Source organism: Numida meleagris, chromosome 5 (assembly GCF_002078875.1).
Source record: "Numida meleagris isolate 19003 breed g44 Domestic line chromosome 5, NumMel1.0, whole genome shotgun sequence".
Lineage (NCBI taxonomy): Eukaryota > Metazoa > Chordata > Aves > Galliformes > Numididae > Numida > Numida meleagris.
In genome coordinates this window covers 26,506,207-26,526,291 of record NC_034413.1, presented here as the reverse complement: position 1 = coordinate 26,526,291, position 20,085 = coordinate 26,506,207, and the positions used below count along the sequence as shown (strand labels likewise).

The 20,085-nt window shown below is 40.8% G+C and overlaps 1 protein-coding gene across 1 annotated transcript in view; it reads right to left on the bottom strand.

Moving 5' to 3' along the window:
• GLUD1 (glutamate dehydrogenase 1) overlaps positions 1 to 20,085 on the bottom strand; it is a gene marked incomplete at its 5' end in the record, with an annotated part of 31,268 nt that extends 11,183 nt beyond the window's left edge. Inside the window, 6 exon segments of the mRNA XM_021399304.1 lie at positions 281 to 460; positions 5,114 to 5,208; positions 6,418 to 6,481; positions 7,353 to 7,408; positions 8,225 to 8,305; positions 19,789 to 20,085. Coding sequence (XP_021254979.1) covers positions 281 to 460; positions 5,114 to 5,208; positions 6,418 to 6,481; positions 7,353 to 7,408; positions 8,225 to 8,305; positions 19,789 to 20,085 — 773 coding nt within the window.

Below are 20,085 nucleotides of genomic sequence, written 5' to 3'. Positions count from 1 at the left end.
CTGTAATAGTGTTTCAATTTGTTCTTTGCAGGCAATGTTCATAAAGGCTGGAGATTTGGCTTCATGCCCACAGAGTACACTCACAAGTCCTGTTCTTATAAAACAGTCCAAATTAAAGGGCGCCTATGTTGCTTGAAAAGCATTTCTAAACTTTGAGAGTAAAGGTTAACTCAGAAGTCATAAAACCCTAACAGGGTTTATTGCTACAGCCCTTTTTAACAGTAGCTCTGTTGGAACTTTCTTCATCGCATTTTCCCTGCTGTCAAAAGAAAAAATTTACCTGAACAGCAAATGTTTTATCCCCAAATCCAGGAGTCATTCCTAATATACTCATATACGATGCTTCATTGATGAAATTTTCAATTCCATGGAAGAGACCACGACCAGTTGCAGATATTCGTCCATGGATCCCACCCTGGCTGATGGGTTTACCAGTTACACATGCATGTGCATTAATATCCTGTAAAACAGCGAAGGACTTGTGAGCTTCTGAAGTAGCCAAATAATAGTTGGAATAGGAAACTTCGTACACCTCAGTGATGAGGGAAAACAGGTATTGTGAGAGCTGGAACGTAATACAGTTTATATACATCTAGTTTGGAAGTTTGTTAGTTTCCTTGCTCAGCTTGTGTGAACAGCTTCTCCGAAGTACTCTTGCAGATATCAGGAAAGTTACATAATTGGACGTGTTCTGCCAAGTTTCTGTTGCATTAAAGTGTATATGTTAATGTAAAATTGCAGTTAATTATAGTAACATCTTATTGCACTGCTAGTATAGAGCAGACCTTTAATAAATCAGAAAGCTTTGAAGGATGTTTCTCAATATTCTCTCCTATTACAGCCACGCTTTTCATCATTATTCTTGAGGTTTCAGTCTTTTAAAGGGCTCAGACATATTCTTGGACTAGTCCCAGCTAAAGCTGGTTAATGATTTATAAGCAATGTTTAGCATTCCTTCATAACAAAATCAGTTTAGGAACTACAATACACGTCCAATAGCTTCCTGTTCTAAGAATACAGGTAACATTTGATCTCTGGGGAAAATCTACAGTACAAAGATTGTACAGGAAAGTAAGATATTTTACTGCTTTCATTCAAAAAAGCAGTATATACAATCAAGACTCTATAATTTTATTCATGCTGACAGCCAGACAAGAAAAAGTAGACTATTTAAAACCAGAATTAATTTTTCAATTGAAATTAAAAAAATTTGAAAAAACTTCCCCTAGACTACACACTGCTGGGCCTTGCTCTTCTGTCACCACCGATTCCCATGCTCTCACACCCTTAAGGCATGGTCAGACAGTGCCTTGGCACCCAATGTGAGTGAAAGAGCAGGGATGAAAGGGAATCCACAGAAATGAGTGCCAGCAGCCGGATGGGTTTCTTGTTTGCCAGCAGCATAGACGCTGGGAGGCTCCCTCCCAATGCTTGTGCCAAATCCATTTGCATGCTGGTGGCCTGAGTGCAAGATGCTTGGTGAGAGGAAGGAAAGGAGCAGACAAAAGTAAGTGGTAGCAAAATGGCAGGAAACAGCTAGAGCCCTAATGGAAGCTAGAACTATTTATTGTTTGAAAATGACAGTGAGTTAACCACAGTATTTAATAGCCCCCTTTTGAAAGCAATAAAAGCAATGGTGGACTTAACATACATTTACTAATTCAGTTACCCAAAATGTAGCTGCATTTCTCTCGTTAAGCTGTATGCTCCCTCTGGTGGCATATCCACTATAAACAAGATTTGCGGTGGTGGTTTGCAAGGGAATAAATTGGCCCAGCGTTCTGAAGTATTACCAGGTTGTCATTCTGCTCTTCAGGCTGAAAATACTTGTTTTTGCCTTCATGTATTCACAAAGCAGGAAGTATGCTTTATAAAAACTCAAATTACAGTCTTCCATCGTATATGAGAATGTATTTATTCAAGTCCCTTCACATGTCATATTGGACAGACTTCTGGGACAGGAAGTACACAAGAGTGGAAAGGATGCATTTAATCAAGAACTTTAGCCATATTCAGTTCAATGACCTGGAAACTTAGGATGGATTTTCTGGAACAGTTAACGTGGAAGTTAAAGACTTGCATGGCTTGGCAAGAAAACACAGCATGAGCTGAGGGTAGGTTCCACTCTTCTTAAAGCTGCATGTACAAACCAGGATGTCAAATTCCTGAAAACTTTAGTTTTTAAGGAAGTCAGTTTGGGGGAGATGGAGGGGTCGGTATGTGGAAAAATTAGCACACCACAGGACAAAAATAAAGTCCATAGCTTTTCTTCAGCCTGGAGAAGAGAAGGCCTTCCAATACTTAAAGGGAGCTTGTAAGTAGAAGGGAAAACAACTTTTTACAGAGGTGGATTGTGACAAGACAAAGGGGAACAGTTTTAAACTAAAAGAGGGGAGATCTACATTTGATGTCAGAGGGAAATTTTTCACTTAGCGGTAAGGTGCTGGCACAGATTGCTCAGAGGAGCTGTGATTGCCCAATCCCTGGAGGTGTTCAAGGCCAGGTTGTACGGGGCCCTAGGTGACCTGATCTAGTATCTGACTCAGTGGTTGCAATCCTGCCCACAGCCGGGTGTCAGAATTAGATGATCTTTGAGGTCCCTTCCAACTGAAGCAATTCTATGATTCTTTTAATAAGTTTAATGAGGAGCTTGTAAAATGGGTTTTTTTTTTTGCTGGAATTAAAGATTTCTGCATTAGTCTCTGAATTTAGCTGGTGAAATTTGGAGACTCTGAACTTCTGCTTGTATCTTAACCCTTTTCCCTGGTGCAGCAGTGTTCTCCTTGCTTTTCCAACTTTCTGGCTTTATATGTTAGCCTTCAAGCAGACTCTCCCTATCTAATTCTGTCTTTTGTTTGACTTTTCCTCTTCACTTCAAGCTCCTTGGAACACATCCTGTGCAACCACTGACTAATCAAGTCTGTAGATTTCTCAGATAGCTCCCACTCACCAGAGTAATCTTTCCACTCAAGTGAATGCAGTCCTCTGCATAGCTTCCACCTTTTTTCTCCTAGGTTATAGTTAGTTTCAGTTTTGTTCAATAGTCATTTTTTTACTCTTAGCCTGCTTCCCTCCTTCCCCCATGGTCACTTTTATCTATTTCATAGTTGTTCAGTCACAATTTTAGTTCTTGCTGTCTAAATCAGATAGAAATATCTTTCAAATAACTCTATAAACTACTTCTCACAGATTACTTCTTGCAGCTGTGCCAGAGGTGTTGCCTTCTTTCTCTACACCTGGCCATTTTCCACAATAGCTTGCAAGTCTCACTATAGCTACCGTTTTCTCTTCCATGCAGTCAACCTGAGAAAATGAAGTAAACTTGATTTAACTTCTCCTTTTTATTTGAATTTTAATTCACTTCTCAGAAAAATGCATCTAAATCCTCTCAATTGTTTTTGGTCAAGAATAAGACACTGCCATTCAAGGAGAGCCTAGGAATAAAGAGCTATTGTAGTGTAACTCAAATCATAATTTTATCCTAGTGGCTTTTTTCAGTGATATATGCATGCATAGGACTATGCAACAAGCTGATGTGACTAAGTGGAAAGAATAAGAAAATCAGCCATTTAAAATTCTTTTCCTTGGTCAATGTGTAATATTCCACATCATTTAAAATACATTTCTGTACAAAACAGTGTGTGAACTATTAACAAAACTGGCTGCGTGCTGAAAGCCTTTCATATCACTTTTAATAGAGCAATGCCGTTGCATTACAGTGGAATATGCATTTCAGTGCAATGAGTTAAATGGTAAAACAGAATGTCTAGACACAGTAGTTTCCTTCGATGTTGGAATGCTAAGATATAACCAGGGAGCAAGCTGTTGCTTTGCACCTTTTAAGTCTTTTTGAAATCTTCCAGCTTTTTATCAGTTCTAAAGTTTTATTTAAAACATTTACATATGTGAGTAACAAAAAGCAAGTAATGTTTCAGACCCTAACATCTCTGTACACATGATAGTTAACTTGACTAACATGCAAGCTACAGCCTATTCCTCAAGTTTTTCTTTTTTTTTTCCTCCCACAAGATAACTTATATTGTATTTCAGATCTAGAATAAAGCATGCCATCCCCTCCTCCTGCTGTTAAAGGATACAAGACAATAGAGGACTAGCAATCTGCCAAGGGACTGATCTCTCAGCAAAGGCAGGCTTGTCTTGTACAAATATACCAGAGAGAAATATGTGTCAGGTGGCTCTATTGCCTTGCTAATGGGAGCATACACCCTGCTCTACTTCTGAAAAACTGTTTGAAATAACTGTAAAAAGTAAAAAGAAAGCATCTTTACAATTCAAAAGGCACTGGGTTAGGCAAACATGCAGTAGCCCAGCATATTTACACCCTAATAAGAAGCTACGGCTAGACTCTTTAGGAAAGTATGACCTGCTGAAATAGCAGAAAATGTCTGAAAGACAAGCAAGAAAGACTGGATTGCAGCAGAGCCCTAAGAAATAAGTTGTCCATAATTTGCCCATCTGTCAAACATACACAATATAAGGTTTACTTAGTAAACCATCATAGTTTTGGTACAGTCAAAGCTGGTACAAATAAAGCAACATAAAGACGATGGCCAAATATGTGATTTTTTTTTTTTTTTTAGTGTAGTACTAATAAGTGAGAACTTATTTAGATGGTCTGGAGTGCTAAAAATCAAAGCTTTTATTTAGTAACATTTGTAGGTTCAGTGCTCTGAAAGTGAAATATTTCAGTACTTCTAAGCCTATAGCCACTATTATTAAACCAATGTTTAGCAAATTTAAGTTAGTAATTATAGTATTAAAGTAGGAGCAAGCAGTAGAAACTGAAAAAAAAACATAAAATGAGACCTTTAAAAACAATACATAATTTTTTGCTGAACAGTCACAATCAGTTACAAACAAACTTAATTTAAGCCAAATATAAAAAGCATTAACCTTTAAAGTTGTTTTTCTTCAACTCTACCCTAAAAACCTTGCATCAATTAAGTTGTTACAGTTTTTGAAAATATATTTAGATCCACATAATCAAATAAAACTATATGATTAAGCATCACAGTAATAAATTTCTAGATAGAAGTAGTTCTGCAAAGGCTTAGAAAGCTTTAATATTTCAAAGCCTCTGCTCAAAACTTACATAGTGTCCTATTGTACTGGCATAAGTGTCAGCAATCCAGGACATCTCCCTCTCCCCTGTGCTCATATCAGGAGCAGGCACATCAACTCCAGGACCTGTTGGCAATAGTGAAAACAACTTTTAAGGATCACACATTAATAGTTATCTTCAAATATTATTCCCCTGGGAATTGAGCAGATCTTGGCAGAGGAGAGCTGTTTTCCTGCTTAATCCTCTGTTCGTTTCTCAAGGAACTGATTCTTTTGGATTCAGTTCAGTTTTAAGTGCTACATTATGCATTTGTACAATACTGTCAAAACCATCAACCTTTCACACAAGATGTTCAGTAAAATAAACATCAGTTTGTCACAACTCAGTAAAATAATCCATCAAAAGCATAGTTATACTTCTTCAATGATCATCACTGTAACAAGAAGAAGGGCAATATTTACGTATGATTTCTATTTACCATGCTGTTATTTATTTTTTTTTTTTTTTGCATTAGAATTTTCTTTTTGCAACTGGCTAAGTTTAAAATTTCTATTTAAAAATTGAAGATAGGCCACTCCTATGGCCAGGACATTGCACTGCAGCACATACATTTGATTTTTACCCTACCTTCAAGAGGCGTTACATCTTTCTTAGGCTTTTGAGAGAACTTTCACACATTGCTGCAATAAAAGCAAGTTCTGTTTTTTTCTAGGTAACTAAATTTAGCATTTATCCAACCTATTTAAGATCAGAGTCTCACTCACTCAGCAAGATTTTAAAATCCAACTCTGCCTCTACAAAGTTGTTTCATAAGTATTTGGAAGAGGCTTATGAAAACTACATAGTAACAACCGTAGGTTCTGTTACAACAGGCACTCATAGTTCTTGCCTGCGCTTCCCCTGCAGCCTGAGGTTGTCATGGGTGAAGTAATCAACTTTCTCTGGGGTGGACCTTCCACTTCCTTCCTTTGTTTCCTCAGATGTATGCCAAAAGCCTCAGCTGAGACTACAGTCACAGAGAAACAGCTTGATACTAGAAATTAGCATTGCAACAGGTTTGATCACAACTTTTAAAATGGGTTTCTAAGAGAAACAAGCTCAGCTCTTGTGGCTTTTCAGAGCAGAATACAGCTCACAAAGAAAAGTTAAGATACAGTTCCCCTTACAATTAAGTTGCAATGACTCAAGTCTTGGCAGCATTTTGCTGGAACTATTACATAAAAATTATTTACAGACCTCAAATGAAACTATTTTAAGCATACTGTTTAGTGGATGCTGCTAACGAACAATAAATCAGATTCCTAATCTTTATAGTAAAATTGTACACAGCTTACCAATGAAACCTTTTTTTGCCAGCTCCATGGTAAACCTTCTTGTGATTTTCTCCAATTCATTGTCCTAGAGAGAAAATGTAATAAACATTACAAGAAATCGTTAGTGTTCATGACTACTTGCTAAAGCTTATGCCCAAGTATAAGACGACACTTTTTTTCTAGAATGATGGATGACTCATATGCCTATACAGTTCATATACCATTCCCTAACATACCCTTGGTATTCAGACAGTACAAGGAAATGTTTGACTTTCTTTCTGTACATTCTGATCTTTGACAAGTCAAGAGTGCAGCACAGAAGAACCACCTGTGCAGAGATTTCCACCACACAAATCTGATATCCTATGTGAGAGATTTATACCTAGTGACAGCAGTAGCCAGCCTGGGCGTTACGTTATATAATCAACACAGTTTAATTACCTCGCACAAATCCTTATAGAGTTTTGAGCTTAGAATATCTGGTATCTTTTCTATGTAAGTTATTTTAACTGGGGAAAGAAGGCAAGCCTGCAATAAGCTTTTTATAAGCCTAGTTACCACTTAAACTGGAACAATGCGTTAAAAGGTTTAATGAAGCATAAAACTATTTGTCAATATGAACAGAAACACTAGCTTCTTCTCTAGAAACAATTAAATGTGAGACTTTAGTAACAATATCAACTTAAAAAAAAAAAACAAACAGGTTCCAAATTACTTGTAGTCTTCTGACTTCAAGAAAAAAAGTACCAACTAAGTAACTGAAGGATTCAACCTTTGAAACACAGATCCGTTTTGTACCTACTGCAAGCACAAGCCAAACTCTACCTCTACAGAGGCAGAAGTGGCAGGAAGTCTCAAGTGATCAGTAATACCCTTAGAGCCAGTAGGAGCTGAAGTGCTGAAGCTGGCAGGCTTCAGTACTGCAGTTAACTTTTTTAGTCTATGATTAAGCTTACTGTGTAGTTCTTGGGATTGATCTTCACACCAGCCTTTGCTCCACCAAATGGCACATCTACAGGAATGTGAAGGAAAATAATTTTATTTTTTTGACAGTAAAGGCAGAGCACATCAATAATGTGTGAGCAAATATGTTTGATTTTTTTTTTTCTGATGAGAATTGAGTTTTTGCCCCATTTAGGTCTTCACAAGCGTAAGTTATAATCTGATCTGGGTGCTATTAAAACAGGAAATCTTTCATGGGCAACTTGAAATTGGTCTTTCAAATTCCAGAGTTCATCATTTGAATTTTCTATGTTGTAAGTTTTTGAGCTTAACTTATTTCTACAAGGTGCTACAGCTTATATTTTACTGTTTTATCTCAAATTTATAAGTCCTAAGTGATGCACCGCTATGCTCAAGGGGATGTTGTTTACAGACAGCGTACAGATTCTCTCCAACCTGCCCTACACTTTAGCAGCCACGTATAAATTGTACTTCATTATAACCTGTAAAGAAAGTTTATTGCTCCTCCACCTCCACAGCTTCCCTGTCTGAATCCTTTACAGCCTCTATCTGGTCCCCTAAAATTAGGAGCCTACTAATAAAGGTTTGTTACACATTTGAGTTCAAGAAGCACTACAGGGGAGTAGCTACGAGAATTTGGACTTTCCAAATGAAAATGCAACTTTATTCAGGCCCAGGTGTCTGCAGTAACAGCAGAGGGAATATATGCAATTTCTTTTGGTCCCTATATTTTTGTTTCCTAAATTGCTAAAGATTTTAATCAGATTAGTGTCTAAAACTTAATCCTTCAGATGCTTTTCTGTATATTACATCAGCACTGATAGCAATTAAAGATTGTATCTTTGCTTGAAAAATCATCACTTACCAACCACAGCACATTTGTATGTCATTAATGATGCTAAGGCTTTCACTTCATCCACACTAACATCCAAGCTGTAACGAATACCTGCAGAAGACGGGAGAAAAAAAAGAATTCACTGAACAACTTCACGTGTACTTATAAATTGGGAAGGTTAACCCCAGGCCCATATTTAACAACTTACTTGCTTTAGAACTTGGAGAACAATCCCCCATTCTCCTACTTATCTATTCATTCTTGACCTAGAATTCAAGACTTCAGCAATTCTGTTAAGAAGTTTAACAGAACCAATCAACCTTGAGAGGAAGACAAACCAGGCTGATAGATAACCTAGAGCAGAGTTCTTGAGAGGTTGATAAGGCTCATCAGCATTCCATACGATCTTTAGCTTTGAACTTCATTCACTGTTTATACAAGATCAACTGTGTACCTGAATGTAACTTACCAGTGCATGTTAAAATCAAGATCTTGCTAGAGTAATGCAAGCTCCTGTTAAGTTGCCATGTGTTGGCTGTAGTCCAACAAAACCATACGCAGCATCAGAGCTCTGACTACTAAGCACTGCTATGTAACAGAAAGCTGCAAGCCACTCCTCTAATTCAAATCTGTTCAAAACATTGCGATGGAATAACTCTATCCCAGCCAGCTCATGTGTGACCACGCCACCCATCCCACAGTGTGTGGATGTCTGCCCTCTCTTGTATTTCCTGCTCTTAGTCATCCAGCAGCATGTGCTGACAAATGGTCTCAATGCAAATTCAAACAAATTGCTGTGGTCTGACAGCAGTGAGGGTGCAAAAAATAAGAGACCACAGCCTTCAAAGTTCTTCAGAACTTAGCAGAAAATGATTACACAAGGGCTGGGAGATTTGTCACCTGCCTGACTCTTGCACATCTTCTAAAAATGGGCTGTAGCTGCCCAGTAGATTGACTGAATTTAATGTTAAAATGCATGTATTCTGGTGGTAGATGCATAACAGAAAATATTTTTTTGGCCAAACTGATAGGATGCATACATGCAGAAGCCTAAAGACGAAGTTTAGGACCAATTCAATGCCCAAAGTCATGGGAAAGCAAAAAAAAAAAAAAACCCCTACCTATATGTGAGCTTCTATCCAAGCTTCTCCTACATCACTAACTAGACAACAGAATCCTGGAGGATTTATTCTCTCCTCCCTCCACTTCCCAAATCCTTGGCAGTAGGTTGTGCCAATTTTCACAGTGGATTGTAGCAGGCACAGAGTGTCCTTTAGAGGCTAGGACAAGGCATTACTAATTCCTTATTATGTAAAGAGAAGACCATATTCAGGTCCTTAGGAGTGAAAAAAGCCAGCATACATTATCCAGACTAAAGCACTGTGCCACTCTGAAAGCCAGGCCTGAATCATCTGGAAACCATCCCAGTTTCGGAGGAACTGAGTGCTGCACAAAGCTGAGGGCCAAGCTGTGCTTTCTTATGCCTGTTCAACTGGGAAAAGAAAGGCCCAGTCCTCCACAGAACAGAATTAGATTTAGTGTGTATATGGGGGAAGGGTGGTCCCCAAAGGCAAATTAACTAGTTTTTGACTTAGGCAGATAGATGTAAAGGTGTTACTCCTGGGATTTCAATAACCTCTCTCAAAGGAATGAATCTTTGAAATATGGGATCTATTAAAGTCCAACACAACAGCTGAAGATAAAACATACATGCTTTTTTAGCAGGTCTTGGATCTTTCAGAGGAGCAGTTAACCTTTTATGGCACCTTGAGCAAGAGCAAACCCCATGGAGTCACTGACTGTCCTGGCTGGGGATGGTGGTCCCTCCTGGCCCTGCAGGTATGCTCTGGGGAAGGTCTCCTACAGAGCACTGCTGGAGCCAGCAAAGTCTGAAGCCCCAAACCCTGCTGAGCAGGAGTGAACTCTTCCCCTCCAGCCCCACCAGAACCAGGACACTACTGATGCAACCCACATAGTTACTCAGGCTTCACCAAGCTGTGTACACAAAGGTGTTCTGCCAATACTGCTCCTGCAGGCACCCAATGTGTTGTTTACTGATACACAGAAAGCAGTAGGAGGTTAAATAGCTCAGGATAGTTGTTTTGTACAGTTTTAACAGGAAACCAAAATACAAAAGGAAAGATTAGCTCCCTCACACTTCATATGGAGGATGCAGTATGAATAGGTGAACAATGAGTAGTCTGATTCAAGACTCACGCAGAATCTCCAGTTTCATTGCAGTACAGTCACGGGTTGCCGTAAACTTTACTGTAACAAACATTAAACTTTTATAGCAAGTGAATTAGGGAAAAAGCCCCAAGGCTAATGAAGTATCTATGTGCTTTCAGCTGAAACACCTACTTATCACCCATATACATACAGCAGAATAGGGACTGCTTTTAGATTTGAGGCTAAAATTATCCTTTTCTGGGCAGCTTTATATTTTGAGCAGAATTTAGCCTTAAATAGTTTTAATTGAAATGGCTTGTCACATGGCTTATTGTTGTAAATGAGAGACTAGTAAAATCTGACTTGAATCAACCTCACTAGGCACTTTATTCCAGTTTATCTGCTAAAACGTTTTATTATGATGTCAGGTGTGGATAGATCACGGTGTGGATATCAGGCTCCCTGACAGGAAGTTCCTGCCCCCTGTGGCATGGGTGGTTAACGTTTAAGATGTGCTAACAGTTCATTCTGTTTCACGGCTTGGTTAGTTACTAATTTGCAGGAGCTCATTCTTTTGCAGCACACCCATCTCTCAACAGGGAAGTTTTTTGTGCTAAGCTGGTAGGACTGATGAGAACCAAGCATCTGAGAATGCTGTACATTCCAACTGCAAGGGGATGCACAAAGATAAAAGACTTAATTTCTGTTCTATTTAGATGTGAGAGGAATTTAGTTTGACGGCTTCCTAATTTGGCAGGAGGAGAGCATTGCCATTCATTTGCATGGCTTTTTTGGCAGTGTTGCTATGCATTCAACAGCCTGATTCTAAAAATGGACCATATACACAGATAAAGAATTGTTGTGGGTTTTTGTGGTTGTTTTTTGTTTGTTTGCTTTTAAAGATTCTTAATACATGAGCAGTGAAAGCAACCACTACGCAGCCTTACTGTTTTTTGAATCCTAGTATGTTCCACACAGTAAGACTCTGGAAACTCGGGACTCTCACAGCAAGCTAGCCAGACAACATAATTTGAAGAAAGCCTCCAGTTACAGTATGAGTCACTGCCATGGAAAATACTTTTCATTGCAAAAACATACAGATTCTTGTTCTAGTTAAGAATTCTCCTTCCTCGCCCCACCCCAAGAAGTTAAACAGCACGCTAAGCCTGAGTTTGTTTTTCTATGCGCAAGACATTCCATATGAGGAAATATTTTCATTTTAATGTTGTTTCATTACTGGTCAGCAGAAAGGTCAGGCTTTGCATTGCCCTAGCTTTTAAAGCTTCCGTTTTCTGACTTGTATTGTGGAGATATACTTCATCCGATTACCTCCTGCACTGAGCTCATAGCTTGTTATGGTCAAAGTAAAATTTGCTTATGATATGAGCTTAGATTCTTAGATGTTATGCATTCATTTTCACTTTTCCAAAAAGAGGCAGCAAAGCTCTCAAAGTACGGTACTTTCTGAAACAAATGTCAAAGCAGTAGTATGATTGCATTTTGGATGCCGTGATTATAGTGATCAGTTACCATTCTAATCAGCAGGTCTGTACCAAGGACTGTACTAACAGGCCATGCAACAAAGATTTTTTTATTTTAAAAAAAGGCTACACACTCTCCTAGATTTTATGTTGCAGATTCCAGCCTGTTCCATCACACTCAGCATGTGTTATGCTGCCTTAGTAAAAGCTGCGTACAGAACCATCAACTTTTGGAGGATGATTATCACTCTTCTATCATGCCTAAGAATCTGTTTAAATGTAATACCACACACTTAGGAAAGTTGATGTCATTGTTTCCTGATCTTCTAGTGCAGCGATGACAAATGATAGTACCAACATACGCTCTTACCACTAACGAGCATGAAGCACTCAAAGCCAAGTCTCAAAACTAAAGTATTGCCATAGCAACGAAGCAAAACACTCAGCAAGCTGCTCCTCCTGCACTGAGCGTCTTGCTAATCTTAGCAAGTCTCTCAACTTCACCACAACACAGAAGAGATTAGTATCTCAGTCCAAATTATTCTTGCCTAACTGAGGCTTTTGTCCTGCACTGACTTCAGTGTTCTCTTCTAGTTGTGATTATCATTTGAGCTTTGAAACTTAATTGGTTATTTTACAGGTCACTACTCCTGTTCAGATGGTGCATTTGTTCAGCTCACCTATGTCTGCAAAATGCTTGCTCATCGCAGCAGGCATTTCAGGGCAGAGCCATCCTACACTATCTATACAGCACACAGCTGAACAAGTTTTATGATCTTGTCCGAAACTTTTTAGGACTCACTATGGCTGTATTACTCTCCCAATCAGCAACACTGCGTTCTGCAGCGGCTATGTGGGTTAGCAGCTAGTCTGACCCCACCCAAAGGCTGACACTATATCCAGAGATTCAGTAAGAACGCCCACCTTGTTCAAACTATTCCAAAGAATCCATAAATCAACTCCAGCATTTATTACAATGCCTCAGTTCTTCATCTCTAGATTATGTTTATCAGTTTCATTTAGATGAAATTGGAGAAGTAAACGAATGAGACTACAGATTGTACTAATTTCAAACTCTGCATAATCACTACACGTACATACGTAACACAGTAGGAACAGATCTTCCAAGCAATCCTTAGGCTCTTTCAGAACAAGTATATTTTTTAAGTCCAGAAAAAAAAAATACCAGCAATCCTTTCAGTCTTCCCTATAAAGAAACTACTCAACCTTATTTACCATATTTAAAGTGCGGTAAACAGTACAATGACAAGTTAGTAATTATGGAAGACTAAGAAGTTCCAGACAAATCTCTAGCAAAGCAGGATGAGTAATTCAGTGCTGGAAAATAAGAATATTGTACAACAATCAGATGCAAGAATTACTCATCCCTAGATTCAATTCACTAACTGCTGAGGGAGGAGATAACAGTATTTGGTTCTTCACGTACAAGATTAACCAGCTACAACCTGGGACAGGGGAGATGCTTCCCACCATTCTGATCTATCCAGAAGTATCTCTTTAGAGATCATTAAGGTACTTAACCAGACTGAACGTTTCAGTATACAGCTCCCTGTGTACTATTACCAAGCTGTTCTATTACTTGAAATGTGTATAAATATACATGCACGTAAGTCCATTTCATTCTGTGCAGAGAAAAGCCAAGAATATTACATTACAACAAGCCTGTGGGGGCACAAGTAAGATCTTGCACTTTTAAAGGTGAATATGGCAAATGTCGTATACCACTGGGCAGGCACATCCTACCTGAATGTATGCATGTAGAATACTGCTAGGAAGTTGTATCTTACCTACAGAGTTACCTTGGCACTATCTAAAGGATGAGGTTGTCCATCCAGCTGCACTAAGGACAACGTAGTGGTAGGTAAGGACTGTCACAGAGAGGCAGTGACACTGCTTCCATGCAGATATTAATACCATCAGCATGGGTGTGTGCAGAGGGTGGAAATAACAGGCTGGACATGGCCAGTTCAGATGCCACTGGCGCCACAAAACAGTAAGCCACCGCAGCGCTGACATGAAGCAGGTAAACTCTACGCTGTGCCTAAGAGTTTAGATCCTAAAGAGAAGGAGCTGATGCAATTCATGCAAATCAGATGTACAGAATACCTGCCAGGATGACCCAGAGAACGTGAGGGAAACTCAGGCGAGAGGTTTCCCTTCCTCACTCCCCCATGTGTTTATCCAGCAAGCCCAATGCTGAGAGCTTTCTCTATAAATAGACAAGGAGCCAACAGTAGCAAGGGAAAACAACTATTTAAATCAAGGACAAAGCTGGCTACTGCACAAGCTGAGTGAGATGACTGCATGAGAAAGCAGAGACTAGAAAGACTCAAAGCCAGAAGGAGGCATAGCTTGCTACAAGAGTATCAGTGGCAAAAAAACATTGCTAATGGTACACTGAAAATTGTAACTAGTTTAAAAAAGGACAGCAAAAGCACAGGCTGCACATTCCCTATCCTGCTTTTTTGATCTGCCATTTATCTACATATCCATTACTGGACTAATTTTAAAGTTTGTTATCTTACAGTAAGAAAACAGAAACCTATGAAAATAAGGCACTCATAAGCTTTAGCTGTAAGACTGCAAGTGTTATCAGAGTTAGGCTAATTATCATTTTTGCATTTAACTCTCAAATTCCTTCAATATTAGACCTGTTTCCATGGTTTATTTCAGGTTGCTGGTGGTCTATTTATTGTTCTATCTTTCATATGACCGTAAGATGCATTTCCATACCTTATCCTCTAAGACCAACTGGGACAGACATGACCTCAGAACTTTCAAGCAAAATAGTTAAGCCACCAAAGCAACCCCAGATCAACATAGATCTGCTGAAGTAAAGGTGCCTTACATTACTATCCCTAATTTCTCGCACTTCCATAGGGGAATAAACCGTGTCATGGCAGCCAAGCCAACACTAGGGATTGTACTGGTCTGTTGCAGACAAGGCTACCAGCATCTATGCAAGATGCTTCAAAGTTACCTGCACAACTGCAGCTCTTTGATGACTGGATGCTGAGATCAGCTTGAGCCATAGATTGGTGCAATGTGAAAACCGCAGCAAGGGTAAGATGAACAGATGTCACCTTATGCAGCAAGAAGCTCATTAACATGAACTTGGGTCAAGTGAGAAGGAAAAATGCTGATAGGCAGAAGAAAAGCAGCCAAAGCCAGAAAATAGGATAGTTTTGTAATTCTGAAAAAAGCACCTTCCACGAACCAGCCAAAGCAGCACCACACAGAAAATCATCAGATTCATCTGACTCCAAGTCAACTGAGCAAGTGAAACAGGTAATCTGTATTCTACTACACAGCATAAACATTATTTTTGAAGTAACGTATGACAAAGTTTTCCGAGACCCCTATATAAATATAAGTCAGAATCTACCCTGGAACTAAAGAAGATTTTAAAATTTCTCTGAACTGAGGAAGCAGATAAGACTCAGGGCAATCTGGGTGAGCACAAACAAAAGGTAGGCTGTTTCCCAACTCGGATTTATTTGGTTTCATTGATAACAGGCCTGTTGTGCAGTCAGCTAACATGAAAAGGCCTTAAAAAGTTTTAAAACCATTTTATAGCTGTATGCCCACAGTAAGTGCTGCCTAGCAAACATGGAATCAGTTCCATACTACTGAGCAGGTAGGAACTCAATAAGCTTATTCGTATTTGCACAATGGTTATTTATACTAATCTAGTCCTTCCCGCTAACCTATGAATTAAGACAGTTGTCAGCAGTCACATGAAAGAGCAGCTTAAGCAATTTTATACCTTCCATAGAACCTGATAAAATTATTTACAAAGATTCACTATTTTAAATAGTAACTGTGTGGATACTTTTCAATGGAGTCATCTGTATTCAGCCATTTCATTTCCTGTACCCTATTTGGTTTGCTTTAGTTCTTCAGCCAGCTGTCAGTGCAATGAATAAGAGCAGCTGTGGTTTCCTGTTAGTGCTGGCCACTAGCACGCAAGCCACTACATAAGCAAGGGAAAGAATAATCTGACCCACAGCATGGATCCAGCTACCATGAGCATCAGCCCCGTCTTAGCAATGCTCAGTTGGGATCATAAGTAATTTGAGGTCCTCCATGCAAGAAAACTGCTCATGTCCATAAATATCCGAAGGGCTGGTGCCAAGAGGATGGGGCCAGGCTCTTTCTGGTGGTGCCCAGCAACAGGTCAAGAGGCAGTGGGCACAAACTGGAACCCAGGAAGTTCCAAAGGAACACGAGGAAAAGCTTCTGCCCAGAGCAGCTGTGGAGTCTCCTTCTCTGGAGATACTCAAAACCTGCCTGGATACTTTCCTACATATCCTACTGAAGGCAACCTGCTCTAGCGGGGGGGGGGGAGGTTGGACTCTATGATCTCCAGAGGTTCCTTGCAACCCCTACAATTCTGTAGTTCAGTAATATGTTCTCAATAGAATGAGGAAGTACTCAATTAGTTTCCAGTCCAGCAAACAGCTCACTTGCAGAAAACTGAGTGTTTAAACTCTAGATTTGTGTGTTGGGAGATCTATCACTTAAATTTGTGACCATTTTGGAAAGATTCCTGAAGAACAGGAAAGAAACATGTCAAAAGAAAAAGAATTGCTACCTTCCTGAGTTGCAAAGGTTTGCAGTCTTCCGAGTCAAGAATTCATATATCTAAAAATTAAGTGTTACAAGATGCAGAAAGTTATTTCTATTGTTCTCTCCCTCAGTGATGTGAAAAACAAATACCAAAGTTATAAACTGAAAAAAGCATGTTTTGTATGTAGTGCTCCGTTTTCCTAAAAAGCACTTCTCTTGACCCAGAGTTATGTGCAGCGACAGTCCCTAACACAATCAAGTTGGCTTGTGTTTCTAGACCCACTTGGTGGCAGAGGAGAGTGAGATAAGTTAGCTATTAAATAATTTCCTATTATATTAACTATGTATTAGGATGTTAGAAGTAGGCTATTAAGAGTGTCATATTTGTTCAGGAATATGACAGCCAAGTTTCTACTGAGGTACATAAGCTTGTCTACACAAAAACTGAGGACTAATCTTGAATTTGCCATCATCCAGCCCAACCCATGTGCTCTGCCATTCCATCTCTGTATCAGGCCAGTCACCTGCTCAGGACCCTGACTTTCAAGGCAAGCCTCTTATGGCATTTGCTCTGCTGAGTTCTGCCTAATTGCAGGCAGCAGAAATGACCAGAGAAGGAGGTACAGAGGACCAGCAGTAAAGGAACGGCTCAGTTTCTAGTGGCAGGTATCATCTGCATGCACTTTAAGTTTTAAATCTGCTTTATAAAGGTCAACCTTGCTTTAAGAAGTTTGGCACTTTCCAGATTAGGGCTGGACTACTAGGCAGGGACTGAGTTTTCACCAAAGGGTGAAAGTACAGGCAAAAAAAAATTGAAGATGACATCAGTAACTGAAAGAAACAGATTCTAACTGCTATAATGCTAAGCTATAAACACAGATGTTTAATAGAAATGGTAAGGTGCTGCTTAAAGTGCAGAATTACTAAAAATTATTCAGTCTCTGTTCCCCCAATAACTGAGCTCTCTCCAGGTTTACAGCATTCAAATAAAAAAAAAGTATTTGATTACCAGTATAAATTCTTGGTTAGTTCGTGGTTAAATCTGTGAATGAACATAAACAAAAAGGTATGAAGAAGTAACATACAATCATTAATGAAGAATTTTAGTATGTGTCCAGAAATAAGGAGTAAAACTAGATGACAACCTTGAAAATACTAAAACCATTTATTTCCTGCACCCCATACTTGAATCTTCAAGTGTTCTTCCATCATCTGTCTAAGCTGCAAAGAGAATGGTATTTAACATTCTTCTAACAAAGCTTATTAATAAGCCTGCCATGTACTTTTTTCTGTAAACATTCCTAAAGATGAAAACCTAAATCCAATTACAATTGATACAATATCTAAAGCTCAAGGAATACAAGGAAGATGAGAGTTTAAGGTACAATGCTCCTTCAAAGAGTGACAGAGATGACAAAGAATACCGATTTGCTAGTGATTACCGAGCAGTTAACTAAAGATTCAGTACAAAATATATGTCCTTAAAAACATAACATTTGGTACGGGGAACAATTTATCAAGTTACTTTTCAGGAAGTGCAAAGCCAAACTTCACAAGGCTACATCTGAGATGTTAGGAGCTATGTTCCTCCTACTGCTCTGAAAGCCTTCCAGCTGCCAACTCACCCCCTTCTTTTAAAAGGTGACCTTATGTCCCTTGCTGCTTCTTGCTGGTGCGAATCACTTACACTGTACTCTGGACTCAGAGTGCGTGGGACACCCACTGCAGCAAGTTTTTCCATTTCATACTAGGGAGTTTGAGCTACATTGCTCTGGGCTTTGTGTATTTGTTTTTGTTGGTTTTTTTTCCTCCTCAGGAATCTACCAAGATTCTAGTTTAAAAATAACTTTTAGACAGAAGCTCCTGTTGTTGGAGCAGAAGGATGCAGAAATAACTTTATCACGCCTTTTCCTAGCAGAAGAAATGTTCTGGTTTGCACACCTTTTTAATAGCAGGTCTCAAGCAGTCTATCTACACGTATCACATCTCACATCCTGTTTAAATGAACTATAAAACCTGGTCTGTCACCTGACAGTAAGCAAACTCCTAGACAGTATTGGAAGGTGAAATTCATTTGCAATCACACTGAATAGAGGGGAAAGGAAATATTTACAACTCCTCCCCTAACCCATGCGGGGGAACGGCACAGGAGGAAGACATACCCTTGGGGCTGGCTGTTTTCCTCAGCTGTGATTTCCTACTGCCTTGAAATTTTCAGTGCATGAGTATTGTATCTCAAGAGCCACATTATTTACTTTTTGCATCTTTAGGATCTTATCTGAGACTCCAAGAAGTACAGTTGCCCATAGCATCAAGCAGTAAATCCACGAGCCTACTGGATTGAGGAAGCAGCCATGGAACACAGCCTAAAGGGCATAGTTGTAACTTTCCACACATGCTACAGTGCTGGCTCCAGGGTCAGAGCAGACAGGCCTAAGAGATGCTGCTGAAAATCAGGGAATTCTGCTGAGGATTTACAGAGATGCTGGTGTCAGAACAGAGGGTATCTGATAGCCCAATCGATTGTTTATTCTCATGCAGAGTGTTTTGTAATTCTTCACTGTGAAAACAAACATTCCTCTGGTTCTGAGCAGTGCTGATAGCTTCCAATACGTCACGCTAGACCTTAAATAGCATCTTGTAATTTTATTTGTTCCTGAGCTGTGCTCCATTACCCGCACAGGCAGTATCGAAAAGGGCTTTGTGTGAACAGCAGCAGCAAACAGAAGAATAACGTAAGCGACGACAGATCAGCAGTGCGACAGCCACCGGTGTCTTACAGCAAATGATAGTGAGGGCAGCTGGGCACGCCAGTGTGCTGTGGGCAACCTCGTCAGCCACCACCACAGGTTGCTGTGGGACTCCGGGCAGTGCACGCCTGGGACTTTAGGAAGGCGGGAGCCGTGTCAGCAGGACCGGCTGTGCCGCAAGGACGGGGCCTCCGTGTACCCACAGCGCAGCTGCCTGGCTGCGGATACCTCACAGCACACTCCCCACTCTGCTGTGGAACTTGTCACGGCGCTGTGCCGAGCGGGCACGGCCAGCTCCGCCTCCCGCCCGCACCGCCGGCACGCAGCGCGGCGCACACGGAGCGCCGGAGGAGCCGCGGCGCGGAGCGCTACACTCTCTAACGGTCCCCAGGGCCCCGCCGTCCTCGCAGCCCGCAGCTCCACACCAACGGCCGCTCCGAGAGGCACGCCGCCAGCCTGGGCCGGCCCACCCCTGTGCACCGCGTACCCCGCCCCCGTCCCCTCGGCCTCAGCACGGGGCGTTCCGGGGCCGCCCGGCGCGGCCCCCGGCGGGCCCCTCCCCGAACCCGGGGCCTCGCGCGGGGAGGGGCGGCGCGGCTCTCACCTCCCTTGCAGGGGGTGCGGTGCTGGCTGTGCTGCGCCCGGTAGCCCTCGATCACTTCCCACTCGCCGTTGTCACGCTTGATGGGGAAGGAGACGCTAAGCACGTGGTTGCAGGGCTTGATGATGCGCAGAATGCCGCGGACGCGGTGCCGCCGCTCCTCCATGCTCTCGCGGGTGCGCAGCCCCTCCACCAGCTTGTCCTCTACGATGCTGGCGCCACGGTCGAAGAAGCCCTCCACCATCTTGAAGAAGTTGGGGTCGTCCTCCTTGTTGGCCGCCTCGCAGTAGTGCCGCCGCG